General features: G+C 52.1%; 1 protein-coding gene across 4 annotated transcripts in view; it reads right to left on the bottom strand.

Annotated features, from left to right (window-relative positions):
- AdamTS-A (ADAM metallopeptidase with thrombospondin type 1 motif A) overlaps window positions 1–17,267 on the bottom strand; it is a 394,663-nt gene that overhangs the window by 235,178 nt on the left and 142,218 nt on the right. For all 4 annotated transcript variants that reach the window (XM_089552346.1, XM_089552347.1, XM_089552348.1 and 1 more), the window contains one exon: window positions 13,220–13,719. In XM_089552346.1, coding sequence (XP_089408472.1) covers window positions 13,220–13,719 — 500 coding nt within the window. The remainder of the gene's footprint in view (window positions 1–13,219; window positions 13,720–17,267) is intronic.

The following is a 17,267-nucleotide window of genomic DNA, read 5'->3' as shown; positions in this document are numbered from 1 at the left end:
CAGATGGCATCACTTGCAGGTACAGATGGCATCACTTGCAGGTACAGATGGCATCACTTGAAGGTACAGATGGCATCACTTGAAGGTGCAAATGGTTTCACTTGCAGGTACAGATGGTACCTCTTGCAGGTGCAGATGGCATCATTGGCAGGTACAGGTGGTATCACTGGCAGGTACAGATGATATCGTTTACATATGCTCGTTGGTGTCACTTTCGGGTGCACAGGGGTGTCACTTACAGGTGGCAAACGCGTTACTTGCAAGAACAGATGTTGTCATTCCCAGGATTAAATGTTAATTCTCGTCGAATAATCGACCACCAACTGAATCTAATGCAGGAAGTCTTTTCCGGATTAGAAGACCGAGTCTTCAAGCGATCTACTGGAGAGCCCGGCTTCCGCCGCGCGGTAAAGGCATTACGCAGCAGCGCACTTCTTCCTTCAGGCTTCCTAAACGCCCCTGGCAACCTGAATGGATAGTTGCAGCGTAAAATAATTACCGCACTACTCCCCTTCAAGAAGCAGGGACAGACCCAAAAGCTTATCACCACTACTCGCTCAAAAGCGGCGCTAACTCGTCACTCTGTCTTGGCCGTCTCGAGCTGGTGTTCTTTTCCGGGCGATTCCAAATGATGACTGACGCACTTGTCCCGAATAATTATGGCTGAGCAAGTTTCTGAGTCAGCACTGGACGAGGAAGGCGTCACGTAGGCGCCAACGACCCCCTTGGGCCCCGGACTAACGACCGCTCCGCGCCGTATCTTTTCCGTCCACGGACGAGATGCGATAACGGGCGTTGCCGTGACCTCCTTCTTTTTTCTTCTGCGCCTACCAAAAGACGCCACCATTCGCAAAATGTAATACATCCAACTGACACCCGCGCCCTAACTCGAAACGCGCCTTAAGTGCGCTTAATATCGACACATTTAAATCATTCAACTTACGCAATGCGGAGCTCAACACTGACGCTCCGTCGTCAACGAGGAGTGACAGTTTCCCATGCATCAGCGATGGGATCTGTCGTTGGCGAACCCCGTCGTTACTCAAAAGTCGTCTGCGTTAAATCGTTAGGGGAAAGAGGAGGGAGTGGCGCTGAGAGCAGCAGACGACTGAAGTTCCAGTAACTTTGCAGACGACACATGTGCGTCTCCATCGCGAGCACGACGGTACGCACATCGCAGAAGAAGGGCCGTCGTAATTGTTTCCGGTGGGCGACGTAGTGAGTTACGGCTTCGGCTCCTTCGCCTCAAACTGCAGCGAAGAAGGCGCCTTCCGCGAAGGGAAACCAAAAACGCCGCCGTGCATACGTGTCGTCTGCTGGCGAGCTAGACCGAGCAGACGACGGCGCGGTGTGGGCGAGCAGACGAAGACGGGAGACACGGTTCGTCTGCGGCGCGCGCGGGCGGCAGACGAGCGGACGGACCTCGCGGCGAGTGATGCAGAAGCAGACGACGACATGTGTTGTTGCGCGATGGCGTATGCGGCAGACGGTCCCCGAGGTGCAGCGAGCTTCGGGCTAAAGGGTCCCGAAGTTCCACAGAACGCCAACAAGTGTCTGCGAGGGGACTGACGAAGGGTTTTCTGGCACGCGGAGAAGGACGCCGTCACGGGCTCGACGTCATCGCGCGCAAGGCTGTGGCTGACTGCGAAAAAGATGACGGCGTCCGATAATGGTGACGGATAGGACCGCGCCTGCATCTTCCGCGTGCGCGTACATATTCCGAGGCAGGAGAACTCGAGCGGCGACCGGGCCCGTGACTTCCTGCTCAAGCGAGTGACATGAGTGACCTTGAATGACGAATCTGCGAGGCGTGTATGAAATTCAAAAAAGGGTTATGTACCTACCTCCTTGTACATGCTGGGGCTTGCTGCCCACGGAAAAATGCAGCCCCCCCCCCCCCCCCCCCCCCCCCCCCCCCGTTTCTTTTTCTTTTCGTGCATTTCTTCGTGTTCGAGGCTAGGCTGCCCGGAAACTGGTTTCGAATACTCGAGATTCTAGCGCGCAGCTCGGAATAAAAGCAAGATGCTATAGACCGTCCAAAAACACCAAATGTCTGCCGCCAACAAGGCTTGCATGTAAAAAAAAAAAAAAAGATGGCATGGGATCAAGCATGTAATTTTATAGCTACGTGAACCATGCGTTCAGGAAACGTTTTCTTATTCTATAATGCCCTTTAGGTTCACGAAATTCCCTGCACAGAATATACCACCAGGCAGAGCATTTCATGCAAATGCGATGCGTAGGCTGGGTTGCCTATAGGTCAGTGACCATCCTGCCAGCTTTATCACGTTCTCAGCCTTATCAGTCATGCAGCAAGCTTGATTTTGTGGCGCTTCCGCTCTGTGCATCGTTCAAAGCGGAGTCGAGTTCTGATCGTTATGAATATACGGCGTGCTTCCTTCCCTATGAATGCGCCCTCAAATGAACGAACCTGCTCGAAATACTTTCCCCCACAGCGCGGTTCAGGCGTACGCCAATAATGATACAGATACGGGGCCTTTAATTTGCGAGTAACCAATCATTATTTTAGAAGCGTGCGAGAATATTCGAAACTTTCGAATAGAGAATCTAAAATCCTTTAATTCGATTCACTGAGCGAACTGAATATTCCGTTCTCAAAATTGTTCGAAATGAATCGAATGTGGTTTCAAGTTTTCGAACAGTTCAGAAGTTCAAATAAGGGTCGACATAGTTTAATTCGACTGTTCGACAAATTTTAAGTAAGAGTATCCATGAAGATACTCGATTCGGTTCCATAATTATTCGATTCGTATTCGATTGTTTTTAACTACACTGTTTGTATTCTATTCGAAAAAGTTATTCGCAAACCCCAACAAATTAGGCGAGTATCATTATTAACACCATCGTCCACATTCGCTCCTTGTGGTATACATGGCCCTCCTGACCCTAAGTCCATCATAGACGACATGACTACAGAGGGCTTAGATAAAGTCTCGGGTACAGACACCGCCTTGAAACACGAAGGAAATTTCCCAAGGCGCGCAGAAGATATCACGCGTAATTAAGACTACTACGGCACACCCAGGAAATTAGACTAAACTATTTGCTCAGCCATAAAGGCGCCAGCCGCGCTTACCTCACGGCGGATAGTTTAGATTAAATTATTTACCCAACCGTGAAAGCGGTAATGACAGCCTTTCCTTACCCGTTGCTGAACTCCGCTGCACCTTTTACTGTTTTCATTATAGCTCGTTTTGTTTTTGTTTTTCATGAGCACGTTGCACCCGCATAGCTTCGTTCTTTCGGCGAGACCGCTTCAAACGATACATAAACCGTGCACAGAGGCTGTCTGCCAGCTGCCGCAAAGTCCGTTCAACAAGTTTCAGAACGGCCTGTGCCTCGCCCTTGATATTTACTGACGCACCTGCTTCGGCACTCGGAGTCGCTCCCCGCGCGGGCAGATTTAGTGGGGGGAGTCAATTCGGTGGGCGTGCCTTCGGTCGCACGAGCAGGGGACGGCGGAGTTTTTAAAAAGTTCGCTGCCTCTCGAGAACGTGCCAATTATACCGGCCCCGGTAACCGCCAAGCGCACAAAGACGAACCCTGTCTCCGAAGGGGAGGGACGGTTAAGACGCATGGCGGACAACCTTCAATTACGCGAAGGTGGTAAATTGAAGATGATGCTGAATGCGTGAAAAGTAAGAAGAAAACGGCTGCTCTAGGGGCAGATGGATATCTGTTCCTCCTTCTTTTTCTTCTTTCTTTTCTTTTCTTCTTCCTTCTTTCACCTCTTCTGCTAGAAAGACAAGGTCTGTTCTCACCCCCAGGCCATGGAAGAGTTACTGGACACACTCAGCTAAAACGAATGACTTTCCTTGTAATGGTAGCGCGTAGCATTTGACTTCGGCGGTGAATTAGTGGGATAGCCCATAATGCGCCGAATACTAGGTTATGATAGTAATGCAAAAGCATTAGATGTCCCATGGGGCCAAAATGAGCCGTTATAATCATAAAATTCGCCCATTGGTTGAGAGGGAGCGACGTCACCAGACCGGATAATTCCCATTGGCTGGTGGCAAGTGACGTCACTTTCGGTAAAGGCACAACAGGTTGTAAAGCTATAGCACTGCCAACACACAAATCAATTAGGTGTCCCTGTGAATTTTTATTGTGGCTAAGAAGGTAAGAAGTACAAGGACTAGAATTATTAGATATGTACACACTGCCTAGAAGTGCTAGGTCTATAAGCCAAGTTATGAACACTTTTGTAAAGCGAAACAAAACTAACTAAAAGGACGCCAGTGACGCCAAGAAAAATTAATAGATTGTTAAGTAAAATGAATGAGAGGCTCAGAGTCGAGTACCAATCTGCTCACAAGTCCTGGCGAAGGAACCCATGCGTCAGACACGCATTCCCGGATCGCATTCCAGCAAGGATGGCTTCCCGAAGACAATTGCATAAATAAGCAAGACGAAGTCGGTAGAGAACAGGGGGACAAAGTTACGTTGAAAGAGATTACAAAGTTGAGAAAGGCCTTATCCTTATCAGCGCCTTATCAGGCACCGAGTCGCTCAAGAGACCGAAAGCTCGACATCAGGTGAAGGAATGCAAGGAAATTGTGAATGAGGAAAATTTCTAAAGTTCCGTCAAACAATTTCTACGAGGCAGGGTTTCTGGAAGCCGTCCGGGATAAAGTGGACGCTACCAAGAACATGAAACTCTGAGAACAGAGCGCAAAACACATTCCTAGAACAACCGAACTGTGTGTTCCGCTGCTCCCAAAGCGACTGCGAGCAGGATGGCAAAAAATGACAATGAAATCTTATAAGGCGAACTGTACATGCTTACATCCACACCATTATTAACCAAAGGCTATCGCTAGATATCGTGTGTTCATCCCGAAACACGCCCAGAACGTGTTCTAGACAAGCGTTCACCCTCTGTACATGTCTGCATACAGTCCGCGATTTCATTCAAACCAAGCTAGCTGTCTGGAATCCAGAACACGTAAGCTCGATTGTTAACCGCGCGGACAGGTATCGCATTGTCGCCTCTCAACAGGTGAAACAGGATGGAACACGTCGGTCGCACGAAACGTTCGAAAAAAATTAAAAAAAAAGAAACGAGCAGGTAATTGCGATGCGAGACGGGCCTTTCGTTGCGAGATGAATCAGCGGACGCACTCGAAGTCAGCGGAAAGAGAAGCCGGACTATCCTCGAAGAAGAGGAGGAGAGGGTGGGAAAAGAGAGGCGTGCTTCGAGGAGAGATTTACAGCCTCTGGATACGAGGCCGTCGAACAAACAAAACTCGTTCGGCTCCGCAGACCACGAAGAAGAAACGACGCCAGGCGTCACACAGACGCAGCACGAACAACGAAAGCCAACAGATGAATGGGAAAAAAAGGTTAACAAGAGCAAAAACAGAGAGGGCAAGAAAAAGTGAAAGGCGAGAGAAACCACTTACGTGCTGTCTAAACAAAGACCACCGCTGTCTCCACCTCCAGTGAGCCCCCCAACCCCCCCTCCGGCAATATTTCGCTCTTGTTACGTAATGGTTCACTTTCTCCCTGCTCCTTGTGTCCTCCTTGCCCTTCCCCTCAATTTACACACTCCTCTCCAGTGGCGACGTGACCTCCTAAATTTCGCTCTTGAAAGTTGCTATAGAAGCACCACCAATCGCACGACGAGAGAGTCGTAGACTACACCGCCCACCACGACAATACGGATGCTTCTTTTTTTTCTTTTGGACACGCTTGCAGAGCATAATAAAACGATACAGTAAGGTGGAAAGGAGGGGTACAGAATGATGAGGGTGATTGCTTTGGTGAGAGAGAGAGCGGGTAATGGAATCGAGGGAGTAGACTGCACGTATCTATCCGTCGAGTATACTCGGTCGCGTAGTTTGTGTACCTTAGCGCCCGCCACCACACACTGCGACCAGAGAGAGCGTCCCGTTGTTTGGTTCGGTCGCCCCCCTCCAGGGGTCGCCAGCGTGAGAGACGACGGGAGGCGGGCCGTAAATCACCGCCTCGCAGACGCCGACAGCCGAAGAGCGCGGCGCCCTCTGGGCGACCCTTGTGCAAGGAGAACTGCACGCCTCGGGACACGGTTCCTCTTCCAAGGTCGCTGGCCAAGAGGGTGGGTGGAATGGAAAGAGGCTTCGTTCGTAATCGAGAGCAATTTTTGAACGTTTCATGGCATAAGCATGCGCATTACCGAAGAACGCGGCCTGCAATTAGGCGGCCACTGAAAGGACTCCAGGACGGGTTCGTGCTACAATGCCGGGAGAGAGTCGTACCGACAAAGATCAACGAGAATCCTCAGATCTCTACCTTCTTTCAATGCGGTCGAGTTCAGCAACAGAATAGAAAAGTTTCTGTCCTCACTACAGATGTATCCTTTTAATACGCTGGGATTTGAAATCACCTCACGACGAGAATTCTTATCGTAAAGACAGCGCATTCTGGTGTCTTCCGCAGTCGCCTGTCGCCGCGAAAAAACGCTCTGTCGCGACCTCAGCAGCCTTACAATGTCACAGAAAATTCTGACTTTAAGACGCGACGACAGAAAGTTTTTGTATTTTGGGACCGACTGGCTCTGTCGTCACTTTCGGGTGGGAAAGGAGCGACAGTGATAGCTTGGCTGCGAATAGACCCGCGGCAACTTGAGCAAAACGACAGTTAAGTCATCCACTGCTGCTCCTCTGCGGGTTCCTTCCATGCAGTAACGCTCGCTTCTTATGGAAGCGGAGGGGCGCCCACTAACTCGGAGGCTTCTACTGTCGTCCAGAACAGGAGCAGAGTAGGTTTAACAGTGGTCGCGGTAGGGCAATGCTCCATCACACTCGTGAGCACGGACGTTGCCGCATGCAATGACCCTGTACAAACAAGGACTGGAGCAGAGTAATCCTCTCTTACGCCAGAACTTTTCACATGTTCTCCATATAGGTTCTTTGAGTTAATGTTGCCGAGGTTGGCCGAGGTTGAGCAGTTTCGCGTGGCTCCTGGAGAGCCGTGCTGCGCATGCGCGAGGAACAAGTGACGTCACTACGCACAGCTGGGGTGGTATTCTCCCGGTGTCGCCTTTTGCGACATGTCGCAGTCGCACTTCGCTGATTGGCTCGAGCCGCGGTGACGGCGGCGTGACAACACGGATCCGCCTTCCTGCTACGTCGTCGTGACGTCGCCCCAATTTACTACGCTTAGTCGAACAACGGAATGCGCTGAAGCGATTCGCGCGGGCGACGGGCTACCGTTAGCGTACGAACGCAATCGGCAGTTGCGGCTTTTGCGCCTTTGGCGTGAAAACATGGCGACGTCCTTTCAAGCGAGAGCCGCCCGCTTCAGCCAATTCAGCAGTCCTTGCGATTCCGGTCGGCATGTTTACCGGCAACTACTGGTGTTGTTACTTTTCGCTATGACTTACCTTGCTTCGACGATAAAGTTTAAGCTGCAATTCAGCCTAGTTTTTTAGATACGCTCTCGATTCTGGAGCGCGCAAGCCTAATGGCACCTCCAGCTACACTGCTACCGTCTGCAACTGCCCGAAACGCAGCCGAAACCTAGCACAACCATCCGGAACGAAAGAAAAATAGATTTGGAGCTTTTTCGCGGTGTTTTATAGACTTAAATGAAGTAAAGCGAGTTTATATTAAATTTGCAAATGTTTTTTTGAACATTAGACGTCATGTGATGGCAAATATTCTTGCTATAAAAGATACGAAACTACTGCTGCTAGTGAATCAGCAGTGGTAAATTGCCGCTTCTCGGAGTGAATGAATGCACCGCAGACGAAAGTGCCGGCGGCTTTTTCCGTTTCTTCGAGCATCTGTAAGCACTTTTTTAGGCCCCGCCCATATGCGACATGTCGCAAAAGGCGACACCGGCAGAATACCACCCCTGGCGTGCCTCGCCGCGAGCGCTCGCCTTCCTTTGCTTAAAATGATCGGAGTGTAAAACGTTGACAACGCCAACGCCAATGAACACAATGAACGCCGATGGCCCATGGCTTCAGCGCCGCGTTTCTGGCACAACGTTGTCAATGCCAACGCATGCAGCGCACACCTGTCACTACCACCACTTAGCTTAAAGCACGGTTGTGGTGTCCACTGTTCCAAGAGGGCAGTTATGCGCCTTCCCTCTGGTTCAGGTGTCCACCAAGATGTGGACACCTCGCCCTCACCTCAGGCTACTTATATCCTGGCATAGCAGAGCTAAGCAACTGGCAATTTTTTATAGGGTTACGCAAGGTATACGCCTTTTAATCCAAAATTATCCACACTGTGCTTAGCTCTTTAGTAACTGCAGCGAGACAGTATGCGGAACAGTGAATGTACTACACATCTCGTTTTAAAATTTGGCTTTCTGGCTTAGCCAAATCATATGCCTTTGTACGCTGCATGATTTTCAAATTTGGTTTTGAAAACAAACTGCCATCTCAAATATTCACGTATGTGGACAACTTTCAACGTGAACAGAAATAGGTCAAATGCTCTCATAACGCCCCTTCAAGCGAGAGAAAATCATGAACAAAAGCTCTCTCGAAAAGGGACATCTGGCTGTCGTATCAGCGGGTAAGATGGCTTCCCTGGCGAGCTCTTCACTGCCTTCACGACAGAGCTCTGCCCTCCTTTACACGGGCCTATTTCTTGATATCTACATCCGGCTACATTTTCCGCTTTCACGAGGAAAAAAAAAAGGATCCAAAATCGCCACCAGGCCAAAGAGGAGACAACGCCTACACCAACACAAGCTGTTGGTATGGGTATACGTAGGATTAAGGTTTGGTTTGGTTTATTGTGGTTTAACGTCCCAGAGCGACTCAGGCTATGAGGGACGCCGTAGTGGAGGGCTCCGGAAATTTCGACCACCTGGGGTTCTTTAACGTGCACTGACATCGCACAGTGCACGGGCCTCTAGAATTTCGCCTCCATCGAAATTCAGCCGCCGCAGCCGGGATCGAACCCGCGCCTTTCGTGTCAGCAGACGAGCGCCGTAACCACTGAGCCACCGCGGCGGGGCTATACGTAGGATTAAATAGGAGCTTTCTTTTCCACGTTATGCACGCTTTACTTAATCCCACGTGCCGAAGCAGGAAAGTGCAAAGCGGCGCACGTCCCCTCCGCCTTGTCGACGAATATAGCACCGCCGTTTCCTGCTTAAAAGCCCCTCGCCGCTCCTTCCTTTTCCAACTTTACCGGCAACTGGCACCCCTTCTATCTCGCGCCATAGGTCCACATTACTAGACGGCGTCTTCGCTAGGCAGAAAAGAGAAATACGAGAGATGGGGAAGAGTGTGGAAGGGTCGTTCGTTGCGGATGCGAGCAGGGGGCATCAGCAGCAGCACTACGTCAGGCGCAGCTGGATACACTGTATCCGGCAGATTGGAAGCCGAGCCCCCCGAAAACCAAGCACTCGGGCCGAATCGCGGCGGCCACTCTGATAGGCGACTATTTCATTCCCTCCCGTCCACCGAGTTTTTCAAGCGCACTGCAGCCACGCGGCTTGAGAATTCGACGGTTGCTGGCAGGCACTCTTCCATATATATATGGAAGAGGCAACACAAATGTCCATATATGGGCTCTGCCACACGACGCAGCCGGTCCCAAAATACAAGACATTTTATCGCCCTGTCGTACCGAGAAATTTTCCAGTAATGTTGCGAAGATGCCTGCTGTCACGGCAGGAGCGACTCTGTCGTTATGACCGGAGACTGCACAATACTGCAGAAAAACCTGCTGTTGTCGGGTCCCAAAATACTACAGGAATATCTGTTGTGGGCACAGAAAATTTCTTGTGTTTTTCGACGTTGCACTTAATGTCCCGTACTACTGAAAGTGGGTGTGCGTTGATTCAGCGGCTTCCGGCCTAATACCTCATGGACAACCAGAACTCTCAACTAACAGTGAGATGCGCAGCTACAAGCTAGAGCTGCAGCCCTTAAAGATAGTTCTATGCCTCTGATCTGGCTTGCGTATCCACAGGGGCCCCACCCCCTTGCACGGCGTTTGACGCCCAAGGAGTTCTGGCATGCGCGGGTATAGACCGAATAATGAGGAACACACCGCCACTGATTTGGAATTCATCTGACGCCACGTTCTGTTACTCAAGTTTCAAGAGCAACGCACCGATTGCAGCTTCTGGACAACTTCCGCGGAGGAGCGCCAGCATTCCTTTCGAAAGTGACCACATGCACAAAAGAGCCATCCAGGCGAAGCACAGCGACCTCTGCGCGCCCACGCCCTCTCCGCCTGCCTAAAACACAGCCAGCTCGCTACAACGCGCACTTGGTCCAGGACAAGCGACGTGCACGACCGACCAGCGGTGGGGAATGCGCCCGTGCTTCGGCCTCGCTGCCCCCTGACTGTACAGCCACCACACCCGGCTTGTCGAGACGTGTTTCCGAGCCGCTCCATTAATACTCGGGCCACTTCGGGGGCGCGCAATGACCGTGCGGAAATTGGAATGGCGGCAGAGGGCGTTTGCCGCGAGCCGCTGAGACACACGGGGCGGCGACGTATAGCGGAGGGGGAGCGGTGGGCGCGGTAGTTGTGCAGGAGGTGTTGCCATTAAGCACCGATGCTGTACACCGCGAACGACTTTATAGACAAATGAGAAAATAATTCGAGAAAATTTGGTCAAGGTCTCAAGGAGCGTGAGGGCGAGCTAGCGAGCGCTTTCGCCCTTTCCTGGATTGGAGGAGTGACAGTGATAGCAGCCTACATCTCCTGTTGGGTTTGGGTTTGGGTGGATTAAGGCAGCTCGCGGTCCCCTCCTGCCTAAGTGGATTAAGGCAGCGGACCCTGACCGGCGAAGGCCGAAGATGCGGCGACGATGGCGGCGTCCCGTGGCCGAGTCGACCTTCGGGTCAACGGACAGAGTGGTGGTGTGCTGAGTGAAAGACAGCAGTGTTTAATTACTGAGCCTCTACCCTCTCCCATCACCGAGCTGCGAGAGAGCCCCACGGCCCAGCGCCGCCCCTGCCGTGGGCGGTATCAACAGTGTCCACCACTGTCCATCTGATTGGATGTCATTGTTCGAAGTTTATTCCCCAGTCAGGGATCTGGGGAATACGAAGACTTTTTAACGGGAAGTTGTTTTGAGACTCCAGAGCACTCCTGTTGACTCCTGGAGAAGTTCTCTTACACTGGAGTCCTTCTCAGTTACCCTTTGTTGTAAATAATGTAAATATTCCTGCATAAACTTCTTCTTTCCTTGTTTTCTACTCGTAACCCCGTCTCCCGCCTTCCTCGTCCCTTCTCCGGCCCGACCACGCTCACCCGATCCTAATACTCCCCACCTACATCATCATCCCGCTCGCTGCTGCGCAAATTTCGATAGACGGTCCGTATAAACAGCCTGAAGACTATCTACGGCGTGTCATGTTAAATTTCTACTCACGTCCCGTGCAGGCCCAGCCACAGGGGAAATGCAGAAAATGTTCCTCAAGAGGGCAAAAATTCGCCTCGGACTGCCAGTAAACAAAGGGTTTTAATGCGTTGCGTAACACTACGACGCCGACGGTGACACAAGCTTCCTTAATCGAGGGGCCCCTGTATAAAAGTCAAAGCGTTTTAACTGTCAACCCGACCTCAAACTGAACCCCACCAGTGAACAGGGAAGGTAATCGATTAGATTCTTTACAGAGCGGTCATTGGCGGCGAAAGGTACGCTCTCAAAACCTAAAAAAAATGGAGGGGACACAAGCTCCGCTTTAACAATATTACGGTACAGATTTACTGGCTTAATGCTCATACATGCGGGAACTGTCATTCTCTATTTAAGCGGCCATGAATTCGAAAAAAAAGGAGGGGAGGGGGGGGGGGGGGGGGGGGGGGACACGAGCCATTTTTACTCTGCGCTAGCTACACGCGCAACTATGATAACATTCTCAACCAATAACATCAGCTTCAACTTGAAGCCCCAAGCGGAAACCTTTGTAGCGTCTTTCCAACAAAAAACTGGGGCGAAGTCTGCGCAGCAACGAAGCGTAACGAGGAGCACGTGACAACGCACGGCCTTGCGCCATGGCGGCACAATAGATCAACCCAGATAGTCTACACGGCTGTCGCCGTATTGCGACAAAAACACAGATGGATTAGCGACACTTCGCACCAGTTGACAGCGAAAAAAAAAAACCAAAAGTACGAGGAAGCGCAACGGCTGACGCGCTGGCGGGGCCGACGTACTGTCGACCATCCTTCTTCCTTCCTCGACCGCACCACGTGAGCACAATCATCAACCCCGTGCGCGGTAATAGTCTTCAATGCGCACCGACCCGCTTGCTCGGAGCGGTTGACCTTCGTTGACTCGGCGCGGGCTCGTATACACAGCGGACCTTCCAAGCAACGCCGGCACGGCGCGCGTAACGCGCGGGGTGTTCAGTAACCCCACTGCGCCGGAGGCACTGCGGCAAGTCTTTCGTCTCCCTGTTAACCCACACACGGAGCCCCACAGATGCGTGACACCCTGAACTTTTCCAGCTGCCTAAGGCCCGTTTTCCCGCGGGTCCTAGAGAGGAACTTGGGAGACAAAGAGACGAACACATGAGAGAAGAGATACTAAGCTCTAAGCAGTGAGTGCATGTGTGTCCTCTTTCATATATGTGTCTCTTTTGTGGCGCTAATTTCCTTCAAGCAACGAAGTGACGCCACCTCCAGCTTGCCCCCCACCCAAGAAGTCTCACTTTCTCACGCAGTCGCCGTCAATCCGCCATATCCCTCGTGTACGCATCCCCCGTGGGAGGCCCCGGATGTCTTCAAACTTCAAGCGCCCCAACCCCAAGAACGCTTCGCACATGTAATTGGTACGTTACGAGGAAGTGCTGACCAGACAGGCCGATACGGGCGACGCCCTATAGTGTTTGCTACGCCGTCCGATGGTGTCAAGGTTAACCATACGATAAACGTACCTGACCGCGTCAGAGGAAGGGGGCAAAAATGGCGGACGTTTTAACACTGCTAGACCAAATGAGAATTATGAATGAAGACGGTGGCAACAGCAAGTAAACGACTGTTTACCAGTCAAAGAACATTTTCACGCCTCTGTCTCTCTGGAACCACAAAATAAGGTTCTCTTACTCGACTCGACAAAGATAGCTCAATAAGCTTGCTATTAAATAAACAATAAGATCTTGATAATTTATCACCTACAAGGAAAGACGTCGTCTTTCCGCCCCCCTACAAAGAAGCGCTTTCTTCCACACGACTCCGCGCGCCGCGACGTCGCACGCCGTGCAAGAAAGTGAGGCCGCACTGACCATTCCGTTGCAGAGCGAGACGACCGCCTTGGAGCCGGGCTCTCCGACCACGTCTCCCGAGTAGAAACAGCTGCGCACGTCGTCAGCGCCGTCCGCCGCGTTCTCGCCGTCGTCGTCTTCCAGCGGCACCAGGTCTCGGGCGTCCTGGCCGTCCGGGGCGTCCCGGTAGCGGAGCGTCACCATCCGAGGGGACACGTGGCTCGAGTCCCTCCAGAGGCGCAACGTGAGTCCCTCTTCGACGCGCCACAGTACGGGGTCGTCGTCGCGGCCGCGATGCCTTCGGGATGGTCCAGCCGAGGGCCACGACGACCGCCGCCACCGACTCGAGGGAGGCAGGGAGGAGTGCAACGAGTGACTGGAAGAGCAGTTGGAGGCATCCCGCCACCGCGTGCTGCCGGCCATCGTGGGCCCGTCGTGCCGCCTTGTCCTGGAGAGCGGCGACGGCCTCGCCGTGTGCACGGGCTCGGGAAACACGGGCCTCGTTCGCGGTAGGGAGGAGCCTAAAGGAAAGAGAACAGAGACGAAGGCGAGGCTTGTCAGAATACTGAGTACGACCGGCCGCGCATAGCAACGCAGACAATCTGCGCAATACACAGAGAAATGTCCCCATGACCACAGACGGCATACATTCACGAGCGCACCCACAGCCACGGTCCATGTGGACGGCCTATGTCCAACATATGCGGCACACGGGCTGCGGTTCTTGGTCACGCCGTTCAGATCGTTGTACACTGCCAGGATCAAAGCATCTTGTGGCGTATTCCAATCGCTGATCCGGAGCAGTTCTCTGAAGCTCTGAAGGAGCAGAATAGTCTAGGGATCATGCCGTCGCGGTCCTATCAGAGTCAGGATCTCACTCTAAATCAAACTTTGAAACAAGCTGCTCGGTTTCGCGCAAGAACACTTGCTCCGGATCGCTGACTGGAATAAGCCATTAGAGGTGAGAGGAACCTAGTCCTCGCAACACCGTAGCTTAAGACTTCTACAGACACGGTTTAGAAGAAAGCCCTTTGGGTTGTATATTTTTTACAGAGGCTGCACTTTGTCTCAGGTCCCGGGAAAACATTCCACTGCACAGCATATCAGCAGGGTAGTTTTTGTTACGGCTTACTACGACTGTGACGCCGTTTAGAAAATCTCTCGCTTAGCCATCGCTGTGTGAGGTCCGTGTACTGGTACAGCCTTTGTCAAAAGTTTGGAGCCCAGGAGGTTTCCTTCTGAAGCACACTGTCTGGTTCGTAATGCATCTCCAGCGCTCCAAATTTGCTGAAGGTAAGAAGATCTCTGGTCCTGCCTCCTTCAATGGGTAGGACTACAAATAATGTTACAGGAGACCCACTGCGAGGCTTAGAAGCAAACCCCCTGGGTTCTAAACTTTTGACAAAGACTGTACCTGATTATGGTGCACGTCAAAAAAGTGAAATCGATCGAAATTCTACCCAACCGTTCATTAAAGTGTTACCCTCCTTCGAGAGTGTTTGTTCAGCGCACACAAATGCGCTTTTCTTTAATTAGTAAAGTTAGGCTTCCCATAGCGAAGCCAGTCTGAAGGCACACTGGCGGAAGGGGGTGACTGTGTAATCCGATTGAGATTCGATGCAGTCCAAGCGCGTTGCGTGTCTACTGTGCGCAAGAGCCGCGCTCTATGGCTGCTCCCTAAAAAAAATGGCTCACAGTCCGTAAACAGTCCAGGCATAGTGCATGGAATGCCTGCCGAAGCTTCTGCACAGGCACATGATGATATCATGCGCCCCCGGCAGACAGTCATGGCTCCAGAAACGCATCAACTGCGCCTCTGTACAGTAAGACCATTTGTACAGTGCAGCCATCTCAAGGGATATGCAACACGCCGCGATCGGTTTTAGCGGCGGAAGCCTGAGACAAGAGTGCGTGTATAGCTGCAATATGCGAGAATCACTGACACGTGACCAACCTTCTTGCACTACAACACTCAGTATGCCTCCTCCTTTTGGCCTACCACCATGCGTTTTAGAGAATCTAAGAGATGAAGAGCGCCTAAATGCTGGCCCCGAGGAGTTGGTCCCTAGGAGTTGGCCCCTAAGAGTTGGCCCCTAAGAGTTGGCCCCTAAGAGTTGGCCCCTAAGAGTTGGCCCCTAAGAGTTGGCCCCTAAGAGTTGGCCCCTAAGAGTTGGCCCCTAAGAGTTGGCCCCTAAGAGTTGGCCCCTAAGAGTTGGCCCCTAAGAGTTGGCCCCTAAGAGTTGGCCCCTAAGAGTTGGCCCCTAAGAGTTGGCCCCTAAGAGTTGGCCCCTAAGAGTTGGCCCCTAAGAGTTGGCCCCCTAAGAGTTGGCCCCTAAGAGTTGGCCCCTAAGAGTTGGCCCCTAAGAGTTGGCCCCCTAAGAACTTGCCCCCTAAGATTTGGCCCCCTAAGAACTGGCCCCCTAAGATTTGGCCCCCTAAGAACTGGCCCATAAGAACTGGCCCATAAGAACTGGCCCATAAGAACTGGCCCATAAGAACTGGCCCATAAGAACTGGCCCATAAGAACTGGCCCATAAGAGCTGGCCCATAACAGCTGGCCCATAACAGCTGGCCCATAAGAACTGGCCCATAAGAACTGGCCCATAAGAGCTGGCCCATAAGAGCTGGTCCCTCAGAGTTGGCCACTAAGGGTTGACTCCTCAGGGTCGACTCCTCAGGATAGGTCACTAAGATTTGGAAACTTATTTAAGTCCTTTGGGATCTGGCCCTTTGGGATCTGGCCCTTTAGGATCTGGCCCTTTAGGATCTTACCCTTTAGGCATCTGCCCTGATAGATAAAATTTCTTTGCGAGTCTGCCGTTTGTAGTCTACCCTGATGGATTTCCTTTGGGAGACTGCCGTTTGCAGTCTGCCCTGAAGAGATGGCATTTGGAAGACGGCGATTTACAGCCTTCCGCAGCGGTGCGGGTAAACAGACCACTGCCCGCACCCTGTAAGAGTGGCACTGAAGCTAAAGCCTGCAGGGAACGGCATACCGTTCCTTTATCGAAGAGCGCATTTGGCTCGTCTTATTTCCATTACGCATCTCAGGACAACGACCTTGTAGGCAGCGGAACGCGCGTCCTTGCTTTGTCCGGAACACTTCGTAAACTCCGCCGAGCACGCGCGCGCACACACGGCTTTCAGACACGTAGCTTCGAACAGCGGGGAGGCCGACTTGTCCTTTCGGCATAACAGAGCACAATGAGAGAAAGTACAGCAAAAAAAAAAAAAAGGCGAAGCCCATTACCGTAACCAAACGGCAGCGAAGAATACGACCGGAAGAACAAGTAAGAAAAAGCTAACGCAATTCGGTCGTGTCCAACGGCGGCGAACGTGAATACCATTATGGCGCCCGACGGGAACCTTCGCAGACGACGCTCGAACAGACAGACGACCGTGAGAGAAACAAGCGACACGGGGCGGGTTGGAAAACCGTCTGCTACAGAGCTTTCGTAAAGTGCCCGCGGTGACAGAGTAATTGCTCGTCTTCCCTGTTCCGCTTGATCACGCGATTATACGTCTCCAGTCTCGCAGAACGAGGCTTCGTTAGCATTTCAAAAGCACCGCCCTCTGAATGGCCAGAAAGCGAGACGCAGACGACGAGCGGGCAATTAAGGACACAAAAGAAACGACGCGCGAACGCTCTCTCGACACGAGAGTACGCGTCGACGCGTGTCTCGTCAAAGCGCGAAACGTTTGCTACAGAGAACCTTTCGCGCCCGAAGAAAAGCATTAGCCAATTCCACAGCTCGCATGACCGCCCGCTCTCGCCGAAGCTCATCAGCATCTCAAAGGCATACGTCTGTACAGGGCGACAAAGCTATTCACCCCCCCCCTCCCCGGGCAAGAAGCCATCGGGGCAAATTAGGCGCCTGGGCTGAATATGCGCGGGGTTATCGGCAACCAAGGTGAACAGCCGTGTAATACCAAAAAGCGAGCGAGATGCTGTCGTATACATGCACATAGAAGGGAAGACAATCGTGCATCCGATTGGAATAAGTCGGGCCCGTGCCTAATGATCACACATTATCGGTGTGCCCTTAACACCATCGCATGCTTGCGTTTT

This window comes from Amblyomma mixtum, chromosome 7, assembly GCF_055824585.1.
Source record: "Amblyomma mixtum isolate Tamu chromosome 7, ASM5582458v1, whole genome shotgun sequence".
Lineage (NCBI taxonomy): Eukaryota > Metazoa > Arthropoda > Arachnida > Ixodida > Ixodidae > Amblyomma > Amblyomma mixtum.
Note: the sequence above shows the minus strand (reverse complement) of the source record. Positions and strands in the feature narration are given on the sequence as shown.